Source organism: Microplitis demolitor, chromosome 3 (assembly GCF_026212275.2).
Source record: "Microplitis demolitor isolate Queensland-Clemson2020A chromosome 3, iyMicDemo2.1a, whole genome shotgun sequence".
NCBI classification, from domain to species: domain Eukaryota; kingdom Metazoa; phylum Arthropoda; class Insecta; order Hymenoptera; family Braconidae; genus Microplitis; species Microplitis demolitor.
The window spans coordinates 6,772,055-6,794,100 of NC_068547.1; the positions used below are offsets into that span (position 1 = coordinate 6,772,055).

A 22,046-nucleotide genomic window follows, 5' to 3' on the forward strand; every position below is an offset into this window, starting at 1 on the left:
TTATATTATGAAAGAATAAAGTAGTATAATTTATAAATTATTTGTCCAAATCAATAAACTTATCATAGTTTAATTGATATTGTCTTTGAGCGACTATAGGGCCATGTGTGGGTCGAGTAATGGTACATGACAACTTTTAGTGAGCGACTATAGGTACATTCGAGGACCTTATTTAAAAAATTAATAATAATTAATTATCAACATTATTCTTCAAACCAAAATTTTATTCTAATACTCGAAACTTTAAAAAATAACTATAAAAAAAAATATGGTTTTACATTTTATTTATTAATTTATATTGAGTGATTTAATCTCACTCCAATGAAAAGTGAGCGGGTATAGGGGCTTTTACCTTATATATATTTATATAAAAATACGTACATAAAACAGAAAGCTTAACAACAGCTCTCATTGGCTTGTCAACAGGAATAGCCGGATGTCTTGCTTCACAAGCATAATCCGTACCATCATCTTCGACAGTTGGAACAATAGTTATCGAACTACGTGTATCATATTTTTGAAGTTTTTTCTTCGGTTCGCCGGGTTTCGGTGCATCTTTATCTAGAGTAAATAACCAATGACAGCATATAAAATAAAAACAATAAACTTTAAGATGAATATTTCTTATAAAAATCTAAATAAAATAGTAAAATATTAAAATTGGTTAGTGAGTCGATAAATGTGAATGGAAAGTTGAAGATATGTGAGTAGAGATTAAACTTAAGGTTGAATTTGAGGTAAAAGCCTTAGCCTGAAGGCTCTTAGCTCTTACCAACTGTCCAACTCACAAAACTTGTACTCGTACTTGTGCGGTTGCGATTTAACTCAGAGTCAAGACTCTTGTACGCCTTCAATTCAACCTTTCTCGGGTTCTTGTTTCGAACTATTTTATTCTTCTTCTTCTTGCTATTATTATTATTATTTTTTTTTTTTATTTTATATTTTTACTCTCCACCATTTCTCTTTAGCACTTGGCGGATAAATTTCTACTAAAGATTTAAATCCAAATGTCGTGTGTTGGTAACAACCGAAGAAAGAACGGTAAAACAAGTTCGTGAACATAGGTACTAGTGGTTAGTAGTAATAGTAGTAGAAGTAGTAGAAGTAGTGGTTGGAGGTGAAGAGTAAAAAACAATGAGAAAGGTTGAGAGGCATGAGAAAAGAGAAAAATAAAAAAAAAATAACTCGAGTAACAAAAGAAAGGAGTAAAACAGGGAGGGAAAAGGTTGTAACAAAACAGAAACGTTGATTTTAAAAGTTGGAATCATGCCAGAGTTATGTATAAAAGCTCACTGTTGGATCTTGAGGTGAACCAGCAACGATTTGAAGAGGAAGAAAAAACAAAGACAAAGATTAAGAAAAAGGAGGAAACGAAGGAGAAGATGAAGAAGGAGGCGGATGAGGAGGAGGAAAATATTTTCTAAGAAGTGATATTTCGTTTTTCATTGTTTTGTAAGTTTGAATCCGATGAGTATGAACTAAAGAGAGTGTAGAGTGTGGAGTAGCTAGTAGAGCAAGCGAGTGGGCTTTCCAACAACTGAGCTGCTGGAGAAAATGACTTCCAGAAAATAAGTAGTTGCTTGTAAAGAACGGGGTTGTTAAAGAGAACTTTGAAAATAGTGTTCTTTTTTTTTTTTTTTGTTTTTTTTTGGCAGGGGTTGAGAGGTTATAGACATGGGGCTGATGTGATGAGGGGGGAGGAGGAGATAAATCGATAGCTGTGTAAGGGAATCTTGAGAAATGTCGTCGAGTTCCAGTGGGATCTTCCTCTGCTTCCTCTTCTTATACTTTTACTTCTGCTGCTTCTTCTTTTATATCTATTTTTTTTTTATCCAGTTTGTCCCTTTTCATGCTATTCATTTCGCGTCTCAACTTGCCGTGATCTCTGGCGAGAACGAGTATAGTGGGTAAAGAGAGTAGAGAGTGATGGAAAATAGGGGATGGAGGATAAAGAACCCCTGTGCTCATGAAACTTGAAACCGACCCAATTCGTATCCGTCCAAGTTTCGTGGTGGTCGACCTTATAAGGGAATGGGAAAAACGATATTCTTCACGAGTCATTGGGATTTCCGCGTGATTGCTGATGCTAGCAAATGTCGAAGTTATTTATTTTTTTTTCCTTCTTGTTGTTTAGGATTCACTGAGGGTTCTTGACTATGACAAATCTTGTTTTATAATAACTTGATCATTAAAAAAAGATCACAGTGTAATGATTTCAAAAGAAAAGATATATTTACTAGGGTGACCCAAAAAAAGCGACTATTGTTTTTTTTTGAGTCTCATATGAAAATTTGTTGGTTTTACGTCTTTTAGAACTCTTTAAAAATCAGCTTGATAAAAAAATTTTTAAGAGGACAAAAATTTAAAAAATGATTGAAATTCAGATTTTTTTATTTTTGGGTCAGAAATATTTTCTATCTGTAAAATCAATAATGTGCTGAAAATTTTACATAAAAATATTTATTTTTAAACATGACTCGAGAATGCTGAATTTTAAATTATTATATGTAATTAATCCTTTGAATTTAATTTAAATTTAACTCTTGCATAACCGAAAATATACCGGGTGGTCGTAAAGAATAAAATTGGGTAAGATTTGAATAACCAAAAAAGGAAAACGTAGGGGAAGGGGGGGGGAGGCACAATGGGCCCCTTAAGAAATGAGAGCTTATATGTAATATAAATGTCAGCCCATTTTGCCCCCAGGGTTCCATTTTGCCCCACTCTTCCCCAATAGGGGAAGCCCTTAAAATTTTGTAGCTCGAATGATTTTGGAGTGAAATTGGTCCCTTATGTTTTGGGGGCCCATTTTGACCCTCCTTTCCCTACATATAACACGAATTAAAAAAAAAGTATATAAATAACTCATTTTTTTTTTGTCTCGGGCTCTATTTTTATTAATTATGATACAAATTGATAATGAAAAAAATCGAGTTTTAGTATTAATATTCATGAGTCGCTCGAAAACGTCTAAAAGAGAGTACTCAAAAAACATTCAAAATTCTTGAGCGACGTTCAAATATTTAAATTGTCCGCACAGTCATTATTTTACAATTATAAACTATTGCTGAGAAAGAAAAAATTTAAAAAAAAAATCCGAATTTTAATAATTTTTGGGTTTTTCAAATTTCGCGAGCGATCACTTAAAAATTTTTTATTAAATTAATTTTTGGAGAGGGCTTAACACATGTTAACCCAAAAAATTTCCCATGAGACTCGAAAAAAAAAGCGATTTTCTAGGCCACTCAAATATATATTCAATCATTAAATGAAAAATAAATTATTTGGGATATTTAATTTAATAATATAAAGAAAATTAATAATAAAACAGTAGAGTAGATGAATATGTGGGCAGACATGGACGAATAAACTTTAGATTTTTCACTAGCGTCTGACGTTACGTCTATCACATTCCCTTTTTCTTTGACGTGAGAGAGAAAGAGAAGTCAAGGGTGACCTTATTCGATTCTTCACCACGTTTTTCATTTTATTCGGTACTTTTTTTTCCCTCTTATTCTCGATCACTATATACATATATATTTATATATAGATATACAGAAAAGCTGTGGTACAAGTTGACTTACCGTCTTCAATCGAGATTGGCGTGACGTTGGTATCGCCTCCTGTGATCGCATGATTTCCGCGATACCACACAATTGTGGCAGCTGGCTTCGCGTAGCTGACTGTGCATTCCAGACTCCTTGACTCGCCGACATTCAGCTCAATTTTGTTCTGGTTCGGGTAGTTGCTGATTTCAACCTTTTGTGGTGGTGCTATAAATATACATCATCAAATATTATTGCTTTTTTACTTTGATAATTCAATAAAATAAAAAAAAATAAAATATTTTGTAAAAAATTACAATTTTAAATTTAATTAAATCCATATTTTTTTTTTTTTAAATACTATTTTGAAGGAATAAATAAACACAAAATTTTTAAATTAATATATTTAAATTTTATTATCAAATTTGCGGCATAAAATTTCAGTAAAGAAAAATTTATTCACTGAGATGATATTGGAAAATTTTTTTGTGCTTTGGCCCACATATCCAAGTTGTTTGCTTATACATGCTTTACCACGAGTTTACTTTAACGTTTATAGAATGCAATTGCTATGTTAATATTATTTTTTTTTTTTTATAATAATAATGAAAAAAAAAATATTTTTCATTTTTATTTTTGTAAATATTTTATTTAATCAATAAAATTTATTTTTTTTTTACATCGTACTCAAAATGATCAATATAATAAAACGTATTGATCAAATTAAATAAAAAAAAAAGTCGAGAAAAATAATGTAGCAACGTTATATTTAATTATACATTTTTTTTTCTAGATAAAACAAAATTTTAGCTCTTAAGTTTTTGTTGCAATTCATTCACTGATGACAGGATGAGAATTATGAGAATATACTTGCATGAAAAATAGAGTATCCGTTGGGAGTACGTGAGAAAGTTTTCCTGATTTTTTTTTCTTCACAGAGATTTCGAGGGTCGGATAATCCTCTACGATAATTCATTGAGCTTTCGATGTTACAATTCGTCATAGTCTTTATATTCCTCTGTGACGAATAGTTGGATATGGTTTGCATTTTCCCGAGAGGATTCAGTGAAGTTGAAGTTAGATGAGATAAAAAATATGAAAAAATGTAGAAGGCAAAAAAAAGAGTAAAGACGGAATATATGGAAGTGATTACCGCAAAATCTACAATTGGTGAATATATATATCTATGTATATGTGTATATGTGTGTAAAAAAAGAGAATAGAATTAAATAAAAGATAAAGAGAGGAGAGAGAAAGAGAAATGATCGTTAATTTTTATTATAGTATACCGAGTTGTCTCCGCCTCTTTCACGCTTTGCCCGCGTTCTTTGTGTAAATCAAACTCGTGAGATTTTACTGACGACTTTAAGCTGCAGGTTGGAAATGATTCGAGGATCGTAGTAATAAATTTAGATTTCAAGAAGCTCTACTGTTCATTGTACTTGATAAAATACTACGTCTTTTACTCTATGACTACTTCATTTTACCGAGCTATTAATTAAATTTAATGATATTTTTTAAAATCACTCATTACAATATTTATAAAATTCAAAAATTATTTTTTACTGAAATACATTTTTTTCATACAGTTATTCGATTAATTAATTTGTTTATAAAATGAAGAGATTTTTTTTGTAAGAGTTATTGCCTTTCAAAAATTGACACAATTTCCGAGATAAAATTATTTATATTCAATCCAAACCTATGCATGTTTTTTTTCATAAGTTTACTTTTATGTTTTCATTTCGCGCAAACAAAAATAAAATACACTGTTTGTTTTTTTTTTAACTGTCGAAAAAAAATCATTTCTAATTTATCTGTTTATTTCTACTAAACCAATATTATTTAATTATTTAACTAAACGTCAATGCAAATTACCCATTGTTGTTTTTGAAAGTTAATCAAAATATTAATATTGGATAATCTACATATCATTAAATCGCGATAAAAGATGAAAGATGAAATTTAAATACTGTATGCATTTACGTTATTTTTCAATCGCACACTGATAGAAGGACTTATGTGAGAGTAATAAACTAGATTTGTTAAAACTCTTGTAAGAAGTTTTTTTGAGACAAATAAATATTTATTACAATGAAATAAATCGTTATTTTATCTAAAATAAATGTTTGTAATATTTATGAGATATTAACAAATCTTACTAAATTCAAAGAAATCCTTCTATCAGTGCAAGACAGGTCATATGAAAATTGTTTATTGAAATTTTAGTTGGTTTCTATTCGATGGTCGTCCAGTTTATTTGCTTCTCTATCAATAATTGAGAAGTTTTTTTTTCGTCCTAACTAATATTTGCATTAAATAAAAAACATTTATTTAAAAAACTGATAGCAGAAGGTTAAGAAGATCGATAGTTCTATCAAACAATAGTTTATTTAAGCTTTTTCTTTACAAAAACTTTTAAAAGTAAATTACAAAGTTTTCAATTTAAAAAATCTATTTTATTGACGTGTAGTGAAGCGAGCGAGGGTATTGCAACTATCCAATAAAAATAAAATTTTAAAAGTACATTTTTTGAAAAAGAAATCAATATAAAAAACAAATTTGAATTAGCTTTGAGCGATACTGAATCTAAATGTGTTGTATTGAAACGTTTCATAGGTTTTATATCAATGTTATTTAGATGAAATCATTCTTTTTGAACCAAAGCATTTAAAAAGAGATGGTTCATTCAAGCGTTTTTTTTTAAATCAATTTTTTGTGAAAATTACAAAATTTTGATTAAGAAAAAAAAGATGATTTTATTTTTTTTTTTAAATTTGATTGATGTTCAGCAAAGTTGGGGTATCGCAAGTTTCCGTAAAAATAAATTATTGGCGGAAAAAAAAAGTAATCCGTAATTAAATAAGATGATTTTTGTTTTTAAAGTTTTAAAAAAAAATGTAATAACGTAGTTGTATAAATATAAAGCTCAAACAAGATAAAGTTTACCAGAATTTTATCACTTTGCTCTGTAGACGAATCTAAAGATGTTAAAGTGAGAATGACAGACACTACACAGAATTTAATTAAATAAAATTGCAGTCTCCAACTTTTACTCGCCGCTTGGAAAATTAAAGTGATAAAAGAGAGGATAAAGAGATAAAAATGAAAAGATCATCATGATAATGATAATGATGAACAACAAGAAAAAAACATCCAAGATTCGTTCTTTGCAGAAAAAAGTCAAAGGGGTCGTATAAATTAAGAAAAAATGAATAAGAGTGAAAAATTGGTCTTGATGATTCTTCCTCATCGTCGCAGTTGTTACATTCGCAACGCCTACTATTAAAATTAAATTTCATGATACAAAGTATGATTTCATCAAGATGGGGAAGTAATAAATTAATTTAATTTTTTTTTTCTTCTTAAGTAAAACTAATGTAATATTTAATAATTAATTATAAAAAAATTACTATTTAAACTTGTTTTAAGTATTTAATAAAAATTTAATTAAAATGAAAAATCGAAATAAAAAAAAAGTGGATAAAATTTATGAACCCAAAGGTGAGAAAGCGAATACGAGGAAAAAAAGTAGCGATCGTGGTTCACAAAAGTTTTGAATCGTTAGCACCAGAAAGTAGAGAATTTACAGGCCGTTCAAGAATCGCTCGTAAATTTAAACTGTTACTTGGTGTTTCTATACATTAAATTTACAGGAGTAAAGCTAAAAAGGAATTTTATCGAGAGTACATGACTTTGTGAGCTTGTCACTTAACACAGCTTACCAGTAAAATCTTCATAATATATTACTTGCAATTAAATTATATAAAATAATAAATTTTAATCTTGTGATAACGAATATTTTAATTTAGCAGACGAATAATTTGTGCAAGTACATAAACAAGTATACAGATTAATGTAGTTGAGTAAATTTTCGTCAATTATAAACAAGAAAAAAAATGAAGAAAGAGGATTAAAGGATACAGAAAAAAAAAATGTCGTCAAATACTAGATAAATATATAAATATATTTAACATTTGTCGAGGATGGGACTGCTCGAGCTGCTACCGATTCTTCGTCTAGTGGAAACGGTTGGCCGCTCTGGAAGTTCGCGCACGACAGCTTTCCAGGCCGCCGGAGTGTTTGGAATATAAATGCGAGGTGCCTGCGGCTTGGTCGTATCTGTTTCGGATAATAAATGCGAGTGCCAGAGAACGGCTTTCTCAATATTTGACTATGTATATATAATAAAGTAGATTGAGAATTCACATAGAGTGCCATCCTGTCCGGACAACAATAGACGAGAAGAGAAGAACTGGGAAAAATATAAGTAAAGGAAGAAGAAGTGGATCTAGACGGTAATGTATGTTATGGAGAAAGAAAAATGATAAAGAATAATTTTTAATAATAAAAATGCATCGCAATAATTCATATTTTTTTATATTCATGAAGTTCATTTATAAAATTGCTTGGTGTTTTAGTAATTTTTTATTTAAGATGTCGTTTTTGTTTGATAATTTTTTTTATGTTAAAAAATTAATACTTATAAATATCAAATTTTTCAGATCATTATTATTTTTCTTTATTATTATGCAGTAAAATTTTAAAAAAGTTTATCATTAGTTTGTGAATTTTTTTCTTTATACAGATGTGAAAAGAGTATGGAGAAAGTTAAGTAATTCGTAGTTTAACTTGATAAGAAGCGATGAAAAATGAAAGATACATAATGATGAATATCAGACAAGCTCTTTAAAAAGTTTTTCGGTACTAAGAAAAAAGTTTTTCATCATCGATCTTGGGTGAATATATACATGAAATACGAACTTAACGAAAGGTATAAAAGTGCCAAAATACAGGGTCGAATAAAAGTTTGATGAGTTGAAAATAAGATGTTAGTTTATTATCTGTTTTATGCTTTACGTTTTTTTCTTTTCATTTTATTCTATTTATTTATTTATTTATTTTTTTGTTGTGAAAAATGGCTGTGTAAAATCTGATATATCGTTTATATACTCTGTGATAACGCTGAGAGCTTTATAAGGATTTGAGGATCAATGAAAGAGGGTATCAAACTTTTTATTTTGAAGATCAGAAAAATCTATAGATACTAAACAATTGTAGGTAAAAGAAGAATTTCTGAGAATTTTACTATGTTATTATTGATACCTACATTCAACATCCCGATGTTTAAAATAGAATAAAAGAAAAAAAATAATAATTATTTAAATATTTATATTGTTAAAATTTTAACCGGATTTGAATCGGAACTAATTAGAGTTGAAGTTTCAGTTTGAGGAGTTTACAAAAAAATTATTATGCATACAGAATAAATATATACTCTGCATACAGAGTAAATATGGAGGTTTTTTTGCGGGGAGATTTGAACTTAATTAGTATGTTCAGCATGATTTAAAATAAAATTTTTTTTTAAGCGGTAGCAGCGATCTGAAAACGATAATATACAGAAAAAATATTACCTTTAATTAAGGGTAATTTATTTGAGCCGAGAATATCATTATTAAGAGAAATTTTTTGTTTTTCTGGTCCAAAGAACATTTTTTTTTTAACTGATATTCTTGATTCGCAAAAAAATCTCTGATTGATTAACTTAAATTTTTGACCCAAGTATAATTTTGTTGCATGGAAAAAAAAATGTTTTTGCTTAAAAACACTCAAGCTCATGTTCCAACTGAATAGTATTATCTTAAAGCAGAAGTGATAAGAATGTCAGTATCGTGGTTTTGGAATACCTCCATCTTACTGTATAAATCAAGGAGAATAGAGCGTCCTCAATACTGTTTTTACAGAATTTTTAGGTTATGATAACAATATAGGTTATTTTAACTCAAAGATCACGGGTTCAACCCCGTCCAAAGTCAATCGTTTTTAAAAATGAAGTTAGAACGTAAAAATATTAAATAACGCTGATATTATTTTAAAAATTAAAAAAAAAAAAAAACAAATAAATGTATAGCATGATAAAGTGCTGTCTTGAGACAAGTCACTAGTGCCTCAAACTAAGAGAATAATACTCATGAAACAAGAAAATCGCGGTTTTGATAGAAAAGGGAATTAATTTCGTACAAACGTATTACAACTTTTTGATTAAAAATACATTTTCTTCAAAAAAGATAAAAATACTCGAATGATGAATTTTTTCGATTCTGATGCAAATTATAATTTTCTCGGTCAAAACAAAAAAATGAATTAAAACAAGAATTCAATTTTGAAAAAAAAAAAAAAAAAAAAAAAAAAATTCTTTATTCAAGTAAATTTTTTTTTCTGTATCGGGTTTGGATGCATAAAAATTCATTTGCATTTGTTTTGTTTCAGAGCTAAACAATCAATAATTTATAATGCAAATATATGAAAATATTCAGCTGTAACATAACAGTTTTAATGGAAATTCAAATTTTTTACGCAAGAGCTTAATGTTCTACCTGAAGAAGATTAAGACTACGTCACTTATTCAACACTTTTCCGTGTATTTTTTTACAATTTAAACTATTTTCTTTTATAATTTTTAAAATCGTTTTAAATTATTATAAGTATCGCATTATTATACTAGTAAACTCAAGGAAATACCTCGGAAAAAATTTCCGATAAATTTCTTTTTAAATTAACGAACCTTGTTCGTAATAAAGTAAATAAATGAAACAGAAATAACTTGAAAGGAAATAGAATTTTTCGATAAAAAATTTTCATTAGAAAAGAAAGAAAAAATGACAAAGAATTTTACTGCCTCAATAAGATTCTTTCTGATATAAAGATGAAAGAAATTTATGATAACAGAATACAAAATATTTATCTTTAAATTTAGAACCTACTATTTTCAATACGTGAAATAAATTTAAGAATGAAACAGCATGTGTTTTAATTTACTGTACTAAAGTTCGGGGAACGGCAGGCAAAAAGGGACAACTAATGAAATAATGGATTTTTGTGCAGTTGAATACAATTTTGCATTGAAAAATTTTTTTTCACCAGATAAAATATTATTATAAATATATGATAGTGAACTCCATATTTTCAAGTTTATTACTATTTTATTATAAACAGTAAATTTAGATGCAGGGTAGTGGTACCGTTTTTGGCCACTTTAGGGCCAATTTTAGACACTTGAAAAATTTTAAAAATGCACGGAAAAAAATAATCAGTAGCAGCTACAATTATTTTTCAGTAGACGCTACTGATTAATTCTTGGTAGCGGCTACCGATTATTTCGGTAACAGGTACCGATTACTTTTTATTGTGTGTGTTCAAAGATACTTTGTCATTAATTAAAATAAAGTATTAAATGATCAAAAATGGAGTAGTGACCGCAAATGGTACTTCTTTCCTATTAGAGGTAAATGTTGGATTCATCTTTTGAAGGGTTTATTTTTAGTGGTTACGTCTGTGAAATGCAGATATTTTCCACGTCGTTAATAAAGTTTGTAGTGCAAGCGCGTAAGAGGCTATTGCACTACTGTATAAAAAGATAAACTCGAACAATTATTTATTTATTTTTTCTTTTGGTTAAATCTAACACGTTGTTGTGTTTATACGATGTAGTGAGTGGCTATAATAGTGCTATTGTGAACACGGTATGGGTGTGTTATAAAATGGCAAAAGCTTTTATTCTTGTTCGTATAGTGTATGGTGTATGGACAGGAAGTGAACATCAACCACCACGTGTGTAAATGGTGTTTCATGTTTCAAGCGGCTGTTAGGACATGCTGTATAACTTTGTGCTTAAAACCAATTGCTTTGATCTGCATTGACGTTACTCGTGGCGGTTGATGTGCTGAGGTAGATTCATGATACTAACACGAGATGTTTCTTGTTACCATAACAACACTTTATTTATTATTCCTCAAATCAATAGTGTCCATTTATCCGTGAAGTAAAATAAACCATCTAAAATAAAATCAAAGAGAAGCTAAGTAGGCCTTAAATATTTTTTATTAAAAATTTTATGATGAGAAAATTTGCGGATTTAAAAGTCTCTCCAAAAATCCGCTCGATAAAAAATTTTCAAGAGGTCACTCACGAATTTTGAAAATATCAAAAATGATCGAAATTTGAATTTTTTATTTCAAATGTTTTTCCTTCTCGTGGCACCAATAGTTTATATTTGTGAAATCATGACTACGCTGGAAATTTAAGTCCAAATTTTAAATATTTAAACCTCACTCAAGAATTTTGAATGTTTCTGAGTCCTGTCTTTTGAACGTTTTCGAGGAACCCTTAAATATTAATAATAAAGCTTCTCAATTTTTTCACCATCAATTTGCATCACACTGAATGAAAATACAACCCGAGAAATAGAAATAATAAGTTATTTACATACTTTTTTATTTTTTAATTCAATTTTTAAATTTTTTCGCTTATTCAAAACTTAGCAAATTTTATTGTTTAAGACTGTCCTGTATATTTTTGGTTATGCAAAAGTTATATTTTAGTGAAATGACAATATTTGAGTTATAAAAAAATACAAAAACTAATTCAAAGTATTAGTTACATATAATCAGTTAATATTCAAAATTCTTGAGCGCCGTTCAAATATTTAAATTTTGGGCTGAAATTTTCAGCACAGACATGATTTTATAAATATAAACTATTGCTGCCACGACAAAGAAAAAATTTAGAAGTAAAAAATACGAATTTCAATCATTTATATTTTTAAAATTCGTGAACCTCTTGAAAATTTTTTATCGAGCTGTTTTTTGGAGAGGCTTCTTAAAACATCGTAAGCCAAAAAATTTTCATAAGAGACTCGAAAAAAAAGTAGCTGGTTTTTTTGGGCCATCCTGAGGGTATCTTTTTTTTCCTCCTTTCCGTATTTAATTTAATAAACAGTATTTTTTTGTCCAATAAATTGATTATCTTTTTTCTATGTAAAATGCCAACAATTAGGTATGAAAAAATGTAAAATAAAACATATGAAAAAGTTTACTTAGAAAGTTGATAAGCTAAATTTGGACAATAAGAACACCTATATATACAGAAATACTCATGGGTCGCAGCAGCGATGCCCCTCGAGTTTAATGTACGACTTTGGTGCACTACTTGCTATTGTAAAGAATACATAAATACACATTTATGTGCATAAATGAGCTCATAGAATGTTAATGCACATTACTTACGTTGTTTTAGCTTTCCTAGTTTTCCTTGTATTGCCTTCACCGTAAAGTTCTTTAGTCTCTTGTGTCTGTATGCATTATTTGCAACATACTTATATTATTTAACATTTTGTTTCCTCATCTAACTCCTTCACTCTTTTTCCCATGACTACCCAGATCTCAATCTCTCTTTTTACGTCTCGCTCGTTTAAGGATTATGTCTGTATACTACATAGTATATTATTTTTAATTAAAACCATCCTCATTCTTTTTTACTATTTTTTACTTAACAAACGAAAAAAGTTTTATAGTTTATTAAATAACCCGAATTCTTTATCTTTATTCTATTATTATTACTGATCAAATAAAAATGACCTGTTTACAAAGAATTTTTTATTGACCAAAAAAAAAAAAAAAGAAAAAAAAAAAAAAGAAAAATAAATAACTCAATAGAATAAAATAAATATTTTCTGAAGGGAAATTAAAAAAAAAAAAAATTTCGTGAGTCATAACTTACTGCCAAAGCCAAAGTACTTGAAAAATCATTGTCTCGGAAGCATGTGTATTTTATACAATGTATACAAACTGAAGTTATTGGATTGACATTCGATATTTTAATGTACACTACAATGGCTCGAATGAAAGCAATAACAGTTGAACTATCGATTGAAAAATTTAATTAACGAGAAGTTAAAACGATTGATAGCATGAAGTTAACAGTATATATATATATATATATATATATATATATATTAATAGTTTTTTTATTTTGTGGTTTTGAAAATTTTGCATACACTCAAAATTCTGAAGCGATATCAAATAGCAAAAGTGCAATAGGGCACTTATATACTCTCTAAACATGAATTAGTAAAAATAAGTGAATATTAACTAATTCCAAGTGCAAACCGAACCACTAATTTCAAAAAGTGGTTCGATTGGCTATCAAAATTAGTGAATATTCACTTATTTTCACTAATTTATGTTTAGAGAGTATTTGGTGAAAAACAAAATTCCTTTTTTGTAAAAAATATTTTATTTATTTGGCGATTGTTATCAATTTTAGAGTGCTATGAAATATTCACTCTTTAAAAATGAACTAGTGAAATTCACTGCAAATCAGTGGATGGCCACTATTTCGAAGTGAATTTCATAAATTCCATTTTTAGATAGCAGAGAAAAATGGAGTATCTAAAAATATTCACAAAATAAAATTAAAAATATTGAAAAGTGATAACGGAATTTAAAAAAATAAATAAAATAGATAAGTTGTGATTAGAATCCGCAAAAATGAAATACCAGTTTAGATACCCCACTATTCTCCACTCTCTCCTATAAATATATATGTATATATACTTAAACTTTCGGCACAGAGCATTCCACTGTCTTAATAAATACAGGAACATTAAAGTGTGTATATGGTTATATATGTATCTAATGTTGACAATCTCATTTAATGCACGTGTCATCTTTGACATATTCAAAGTGTATTATATAAGCTACTAATACACTTAGGTTCGCTCAGTTGCAAAACAGATGAAACAGCAACAGTGGTAGTGGCACCATACTAAAGCTGTTAGTGTATACTATAGTACCGTGTAATACTGCACACGAATACTCTATACACTCTTCAGTTCACCATGCTCTCTCGCTTTTCATCGTCTAGATGAGAAGACACAAGTCCCTTGGGATCAGACGCCACTTTGATGAGTCTCGATTAGCCAGTGTTTGCTATCCGTTCGTCTCTCTGACTAATAAGCGGTCAGGGGCGTTGAGTTACAACGACAACTATAACGGGCAATGTAGAAGATGAGTAGTACGAAGGAATATCATTTGACGACCACCAAGATGATACAATGTTTACACATTGCTGTTCATATTATGCCCGCTGAAAGTGCACTTTGATACACACATTTTTCAAATATTATTGCTGTCCGTTAATTAAAAATTTACGTAACATTTACATTTTTTTTATTCTTATTCTATTAATTAATGTTCGTAAATTGATAATTTATTTTTATTTCAATATACGTTGTATTTTTATAGAATAAATTGAAGTTCATTTCTGTTTGAGAAACTTCAATAAAGCAAATTTTAATTAGACTAAATTTTTTTTTGTTTTATAAAAATAAAAGTTTTTCAATTAAATTTTTCTTTGTGTCGAATAACTAAATATGTTTTTATTTTTATTTATGCAATTAATTAATAAATTTATTATAATTATAGCAATCACGTTTTAATTATTTCAAGTTTTTTTCATTTTTGTATTTTTTAAAATTAAAGTTGCAGATGAAAATTTATTTACACTAGATAGGGGGAGGGGGGCAAAAGGGGACATGGTAAGTAAAACGAAGTACCCCCAAAATTTTATTTTTTAAAAGTTTTTTAAACATTCAAAAATTACTTTTGTAAACATAATTGAGTAGTATTTTGAATATGTATTGTTAAACTTTTTCAAAAATCGAGTTTCAATCAAGAAATTTTGATGGCTTTTGATTTATGATAAAAACCAGTAAAAAAATTTTTTTCTTCTTTGGCATCCAATAATTGTGTAAAATTTAATGTTTCTTTATGTAAATTGCTCACAAAAAAATTTAATTTGATCAATTTTATTTAATATGCAGAATTTTTGTTTTTTTCGTCTTTTTTAAGGGATACCCCATTTTGCCCGCCAACGTGAAAATTTTTTTGTTTTAACGGCAATTGAAATTTTTTTTTATTTACTTCGTACATTATCAAAAACAAAAAGATTTGGCGTATTTGAGTCCTAGGAACCATAGTATTTCCTTAAGTACCCCGTTTTGCCCCCCCCCTTCCTCTATATATATTTTTTCTTCATTTTATTAAGTAAGAAAGAAAATTAATGTTCGTTTAAATATAAAAGTGTACTTTTTAATTGACTTATAAAATAAAAATTTATAAAGAGAATCCATTTTTATATTCAATAAATTTATAGTGAAATAAATATTAATAAAGAAAAAAATAAAATTTGATTAAATTATTATTTTGATTATTTTAACTTTTGGTGTTGTTTTAAGATAACGAAAAAGGTCAGTACTGTAAAATGAATTCTACGAATTAAATTACTTAATTGACCTCAATAAATGTAGTCTTGAATTAAATACTATGTATTAAATAATATTTCGTGAGTGTCAGTGACAATCATTTGTCAGTCACTAGAAACCCATATATATTCACTCACATGAATATATATATATATATATATATATATATATATATATATATATATATAGTACATATAATAGGTGACAGATAGCATCAAATTGTACTAGAGGGGATTATCAAGAGGAATGTAATGATAATTGATTGATGGTATTCCTGGCTAATGATTAAACTGAACTCTCAGGCCATTGCTTCAGAACTTGCATCAAAGTTCCCAATATACCCAAGTATGAATACCAGAATACCTCTACACCCTACTTTCAATCCGGAAATTTCGGTAACCCTACTTTATACACGTATATATTTGGAATTTGCTTCCCTTCTATTTGAACACACTTTGCTTCGTCACCAACCGCTATCACCTTCTACACACACAAACATACACATACAGACACACATAAATCATCATCAAAGTTACTACCGTGATCAAAGGGTTAATTATTATCTTAGATTACATTTCCATACTTTATCAATTAAATTTAAATCTCAGCATTCTACATAAATTTTAGTTTACTCTTGATTTAACGTTCATTTGAATCTCTCACTCTCTCTCTTTCTCTATACATGTTATATATTAATTCAATTTACTGCATTCCGAGAATTTTACGGTATTTTTCACATAAAAAATTTGTAGAAAAATTACTATGATGATAGCAAAATTTTGAGTTCTGAATTTTCTTTCTTAATTCAATAAAAATGAAACGCTTGATTCAAAAACTCTTTTTTGGTTCAAGACAGTAAATTTTTTTGCTACCAAAAAATTTATTTTTTAAGTAAAGTTGAAAATTTTTTGGTTTAAGGAAAAAAATTCTTGACTAAAGAAAATAAGTCATCTCACTTCAAAAATCGACCTTTTTAACGAAAAAAAGTTTACTAGAGTCAAGAAACTTTTTTTTCCCACAAGAAAAAAATTTCTTGTTCCAAAAAATAAACGTCTTGAATAAAAAAAAAAAAAACCCTTAAGGCCAAGAAAAAAATTCTCTTGTTCCGAAAAATAAATTGCTCGGGCCAAGAAAAAAAAATGCTTTGCTCCAAAAATTTACTTCTTTAATAAAAACGAAAAATTTTTTCAATCAAAAATATATTCTTTCTCCGAAAGGTTGACGTGTTGATTTTTATTTTTTTTACCTGAAACGTAATTTTTAGATAATTTTTTCTATGAAATTTTCTGCGTGTGCCAATAAAATATAGTAATTATTGAGTCTATTATCATTATTATTATTTTTTTTTATATATTTACAGTAGAAATTTTCGATATAGAAACATCAAAATGTGTCTGGTACGCCTTATAGTTGTACTGAAAGTAGTAAGGAGTAAAATAGTATTTCTTCTCCTTACGAAGATTTAACAGGTAGATATAGAAATCTAAACATCATCGTCGCAAATCAGACAGCGTAAACGCCTTGTGTATACATTCGTGCATAGAATTTCCCAGTGGAACAGAACTAAACTGGCAGAACTAGACGATTGAGGAGTAACATCTATACTGATGTATATATAGATACAACGAAAAGGAGGTATGTGTTTCGTCTGTTGCACTTACACTTGTGCTGTTGGTACTCGATAGATACTGCCAGTATCTTGTACCTTTAGTACCTGTGTCTATGTTTGATGTTATATACACAGACGGCAATACAACCAAAGGATCCTCTTACAGTGTAAGAGAGGGGTAGAGACAGAATGTTAGGAGGTAGATCGATTTGTACTCGAACAAATGTCAATGTCCTTCAGGGGTTAAATCAACGGAAATTAATCAACATTAAGCGTTCTCAAAACATTTCGTATTCATATAACAAAATTTATGCTTTAATTTTACAAGCTATCAATATTTTTTTTTATATATTTGAAGAAGAAAAATAGGTAACTTTTTTCTAAAAGTTCGTTATTGTATAGAAAAGAGAGGAGCAAAACGGGGTACTTAAGGAGATACCAAGTTTTTGAGAACTCAAATACACTGAATCTTTTTTTTTATGATATTCATAGTAAATAGAACAAATTTTCAGTTACCGTAAAAAAAAATTTTTTCATTTTTGCGGGCAAAATGGGGTACTTCCTAAAAAAGCAAAAAAAAAAAATTCTGGGTTTTAAATGAATTTGATTAAGTTAAACTTTTTTTGCAAGTAATTTACATGAAGAAAAAATTATATTTCACATGATTATTGGATACAAAAGAAGAAAAACAAATTTTTAATTGTTTTTATCACAAAACAAAAGTCATTAATAATTTTTAACTGACAATTGATTTTTGAAAAAGTTTAACAAAAAAAATTCAAAATAACGCTCAATTATATTTACAAAAATGATTTGGAATTGTTTAAAAACCATTTAAAACATACGACTTTTTTTTTTTTAATTTTAGGGGTACCCCATTTTGCCTAACCTACCCCTTTTTGCCCCTCTTCCCCTATTTTTTTTTCTTTAAATCAATTTTCTTTATTCTCAAAAACTATATTTCTTTTTTTTTAGCTAATTTCTAAGGAAGTAAAATAATCCAAAACTTTTTTCAGTTCTAGTGTAAGTATAGATATATTTATATGTTTGTAAGGAACTAGAGAAGACTAGATGCTGCTGGAGTTAGACAGCAGGAAACTCTTGAGGGATTGAAAACGTCACGTACCGCTTGCTAAATGCGATTCTCATGAAAGTCTGACTTGGCCTTGGCTTTATACACTTGTACGTATATATATATATATATATATATATTTTGTGAACGTGGTTTGACCATCTTAAATATCTATATGTTGAAACGATCCAATAGTTATAAATTTTTTATTTTACTTATACTTTATGATTATTATTATTATTATTGTAACAGTAAGTAATATCGTATAAAAGAAAAATTCAATAAAATTTTTTTTTGGGTAACAAAAATATGAAATACTATAAATAGTGCATTTAAATGGATATCTTTATTTAAATAATGAAATTTTTATATCCAAGTTAGTTTTCGTCGACAGGATACCAATATTGGTTCTATCAAATTGTAAATGTATATATATATATATATATATATATGTACATGCTCTGCCCTGGATTTACCACTAAACTATCCAATCTAACCATTTTACTCGCTAAACTCGAATGAATTTCATCGGTTACGAACTATCAGATCGCAAGCTTTTCTTCTGCAATCGTTTTCTTTTTTTTTACTCTCTCTTTCTCTCTTTATTAATTTTTTTTTTTTTTGTATTTACTTTCTCATTCTCTCTTTCATTCTAAATCCTTCTCACTTGGCCTTTTCAGCCGGCGTTTTAGCGAGTTCGAAGCCGTGGCAATAAAAGTAATTTAATCGATACCCAGCTCTTACCCTTTATTCCTTCGGCCATTCTTGTTCATCATCCCTCAGCAGATGAGGATCTGCTAGCAGCCCACGAGATTCGCGCGAGCAAACTGCGAAGCAAGTAAGAGTAAAACGAAAATAGATATATAGATATAGATATATGTTGTGCAGAGTAAGACGATTCAAGTTGAAGAAAACGGCAAGTTGGCCAGCTGGCCAGACGAGATTTCCTCAGCAAAACTACTGAAAATCAAATAAAAGACGGTGAATGAGGAGGCAATGGGGAAAGAAATGGAATGAAGGAAAATGCGAATTGAGAATAAAAAAATAAATAGGAAAAAAAAATAGTATAAAAGAAAAAAGTTTAAGAGAAAAACGGAAGTTTTAACAGGAGAAAGTCGAGACAGGATAGAGGACGTGAATCTTTCCGAAGACGTCGCTCGCACGCTCCGGGCTACCCAGGTAAGGTAATAAATTTCACATCCGTTGTGCAACTAACCAACGAACCAACCAACCAACGAACCAACCCACCAACCAACCGACCAACCAACCGACCAACCGACGTACTTTACAGACTTAGACAGTCAGGAGCTACGTACTCGTAATTTCCGGCAATTTGCACGACATTAACCGACGAAATATTGATGGTAAAAGAAAGATAATTTAGTATGATGATGCTGCTAATATTTTAAATACATATATATATGTATATATTCCTTCGACCTTAGAAGTTCATTCAAAAATCATGTACATCTGATATAAAATAAAAATTTTTATTTAGAAATACTGAGTCATCAATATTTCGATGTACTTAAGATCTGAAATGCAATCAATTCCATGCACGTCTTGGTTGCATAGTCATCTTATAGTCAACGATCGTTGACTCTAACCCCTTGACGATCTTCTCACAAGCCAATCCGAACTGTCTAATCGGTAAACTAGGTCAGAACACTTAAGGACAAGACGGTTAGGTAAGTGAAAGACAAATGGAACTGAAACGACGACAGAGTTTCAAAAGGTGTCACGAGCGTAATAGAGTATCTGTTGTCGTTTATATTTAAATATCACCAAAAAAAAATCACTTTTATGTATAAATATATATATATATATATACACATAGCTGGAAGACCTCAAGTGAAATTGCATTTTATTTGCACGTATTAATCAAGTTATCGTTTATTTTATTCAAATATTAGAAACTATGGAATACGTGGTAATAATCGTTATTCCTTTTATAATATTTCACCGATCAAAAATGGAAATTATAATGTTCATTTGTATAATTCGATGCAGCCAACAGTTACTATAGAGGGGTCAACAAATTTTATTATTTTATTATCAAATTAGAAATAATTTTTATTTAATTAGATAAATATAATAAAATATACTGCAATGTTTGTTATTTTTAAAATATTAAAAATTGTAATCATAAAACTACATATAATAAAAATCGGCCGGTCATAACTTGTAACTTATCATTCATTTTTATAAATCTTTGTGATATTTTTTTAGAATACACTGTGAAAAGTTTCCAACAAATTTTACTATGGGTGCATTGTAACCCCGGACCATAAGAAAACTGGCACAAAATTTACAAGTGTCCCATAGTAAACGGTATGCGCAGACGACACGATTGGGACCTATGCGCATACGTTTACTATGGGACGCTTGTAAATTTTGTACCAGTTTTCTTATGGTCCGGGGTTACAATGCACCCATAGTAAAATTTGTTGGAAATTTTTCACAGTGTACGATACATTATACTAATACTATACAATCGGTTTAAAACGATTTCTTGAAATCCATTTTTCCGTTATTATACTCATTATCCAAAAATATTTAGATGTTCTAAGTAAATAAACAATGACAGAACTTGATATAAAAAACAAATGTACAGCTTTGCTAAATCCAGTTTACGAGTGTACGCACGTACTAAGCAGACTTTGAATAATATTATTTGAAATATTAGGTACTTATATAGTTGCATTTCTTCCTATGATTTCATATGTATCTGACTGAAAGGAAATAAATTTTTATAAAAAAAAAAAAAAAAAAAAAAAAAAAAAAAGTAGAGCACTTGTCGCATAACCGATATGGTCTGGGTTTGATTATCCGATTATTTTTCTCAATTCATCTATAAACTGTTCATCGAGAAGGTCCCTTTCTTATCCTTTCAAATCCCTTTCGATCCTTATTCTGCTTCCTGAATATGAAAATGTTGGAACACGTCACGTATATATTCCCATATGTGCGTGTGCGTAAACACATACTTTCCTGCTTTACAACATTATTTAATGTAATTTAAATATATTGTACATTTATATAAATATATTTTTCAATTCAATATACATAAATGAATTTCCAACAATTTATAAAATGAGATTATTTGGATGAGTTTTTATTTGAGCTGAACGAAGTTGTTAAGAAGGATTAAATGTTGACATTAGGTAGGCTCAAGGGAAAACGAACAATTATCAGTGTACCCAAGAGGACATGACCGGGTGATCGAGAATTCAGCGAATTTCGAAACAGCATTGCTAGACTCTGGAGATAAATAGAGGGTGGATAATCTGGCATAGAGCCTAAAAACTTTTCTCCTCATCTCTATATACCTACTCTACCTCCTATACCACCACTACTGCTGCTACGACTACTATTAGTATTCACATTCTGTCTCATTCTAAAACTATTCGTGTATATATAATTCTATCTTCGCTCTTTTACTTGGATGCTACTAGCTCACTGTAACTACACCAACTAGAGTTACGATCGATTTATATCCATGACACGTACACTATGAGGTGTGTTTGTATGTGTGTGTATACTGAGCTTTGCACCATCACAGCATTTCTTGCAAGCACTTGGTTTAGCTCTTGCTCTTATATAAGAGTAACTCACTCTAGCGTTTGGCTCTTTGGTATCCTTGGTCCTTTTCGTTTTCTAGTAGCAGCATCAACTACTACTACTATTACTACTATCACTACTGCTGCTACTACT

General features: G+C 29.0%; 1 protein-coding gene across 3 annotated transcripts in view; it reads right to left on the minus strand.

Annotated features, from left to right (window-relative positions):
- The window catches only part of LOC103568601 (nephrin), a 196,069-nt gene that overhangs the window by 19,849 nt on the left and 154,174 nt on the right, over positions 1-22,046 (minus strand). For all 3 annotated transcript variants that reach the window (XM_014440599.2, XM_014440598.2, XM_014440600.2), the window contains exons 4-5: positions 3,585-3,773; positions 382-561 (exon numbers count right to left, since the gene is read on the minus strand). In XM_014440599.2, the coding sequence (XP_014296085.1) occupies positions 382-561; positions 3,585-3,773 (369 nt within the window). The remainder of the gene's footprint in view (positions 1-381; positions 562-3,584; positions 3,774-22,046) is intronic.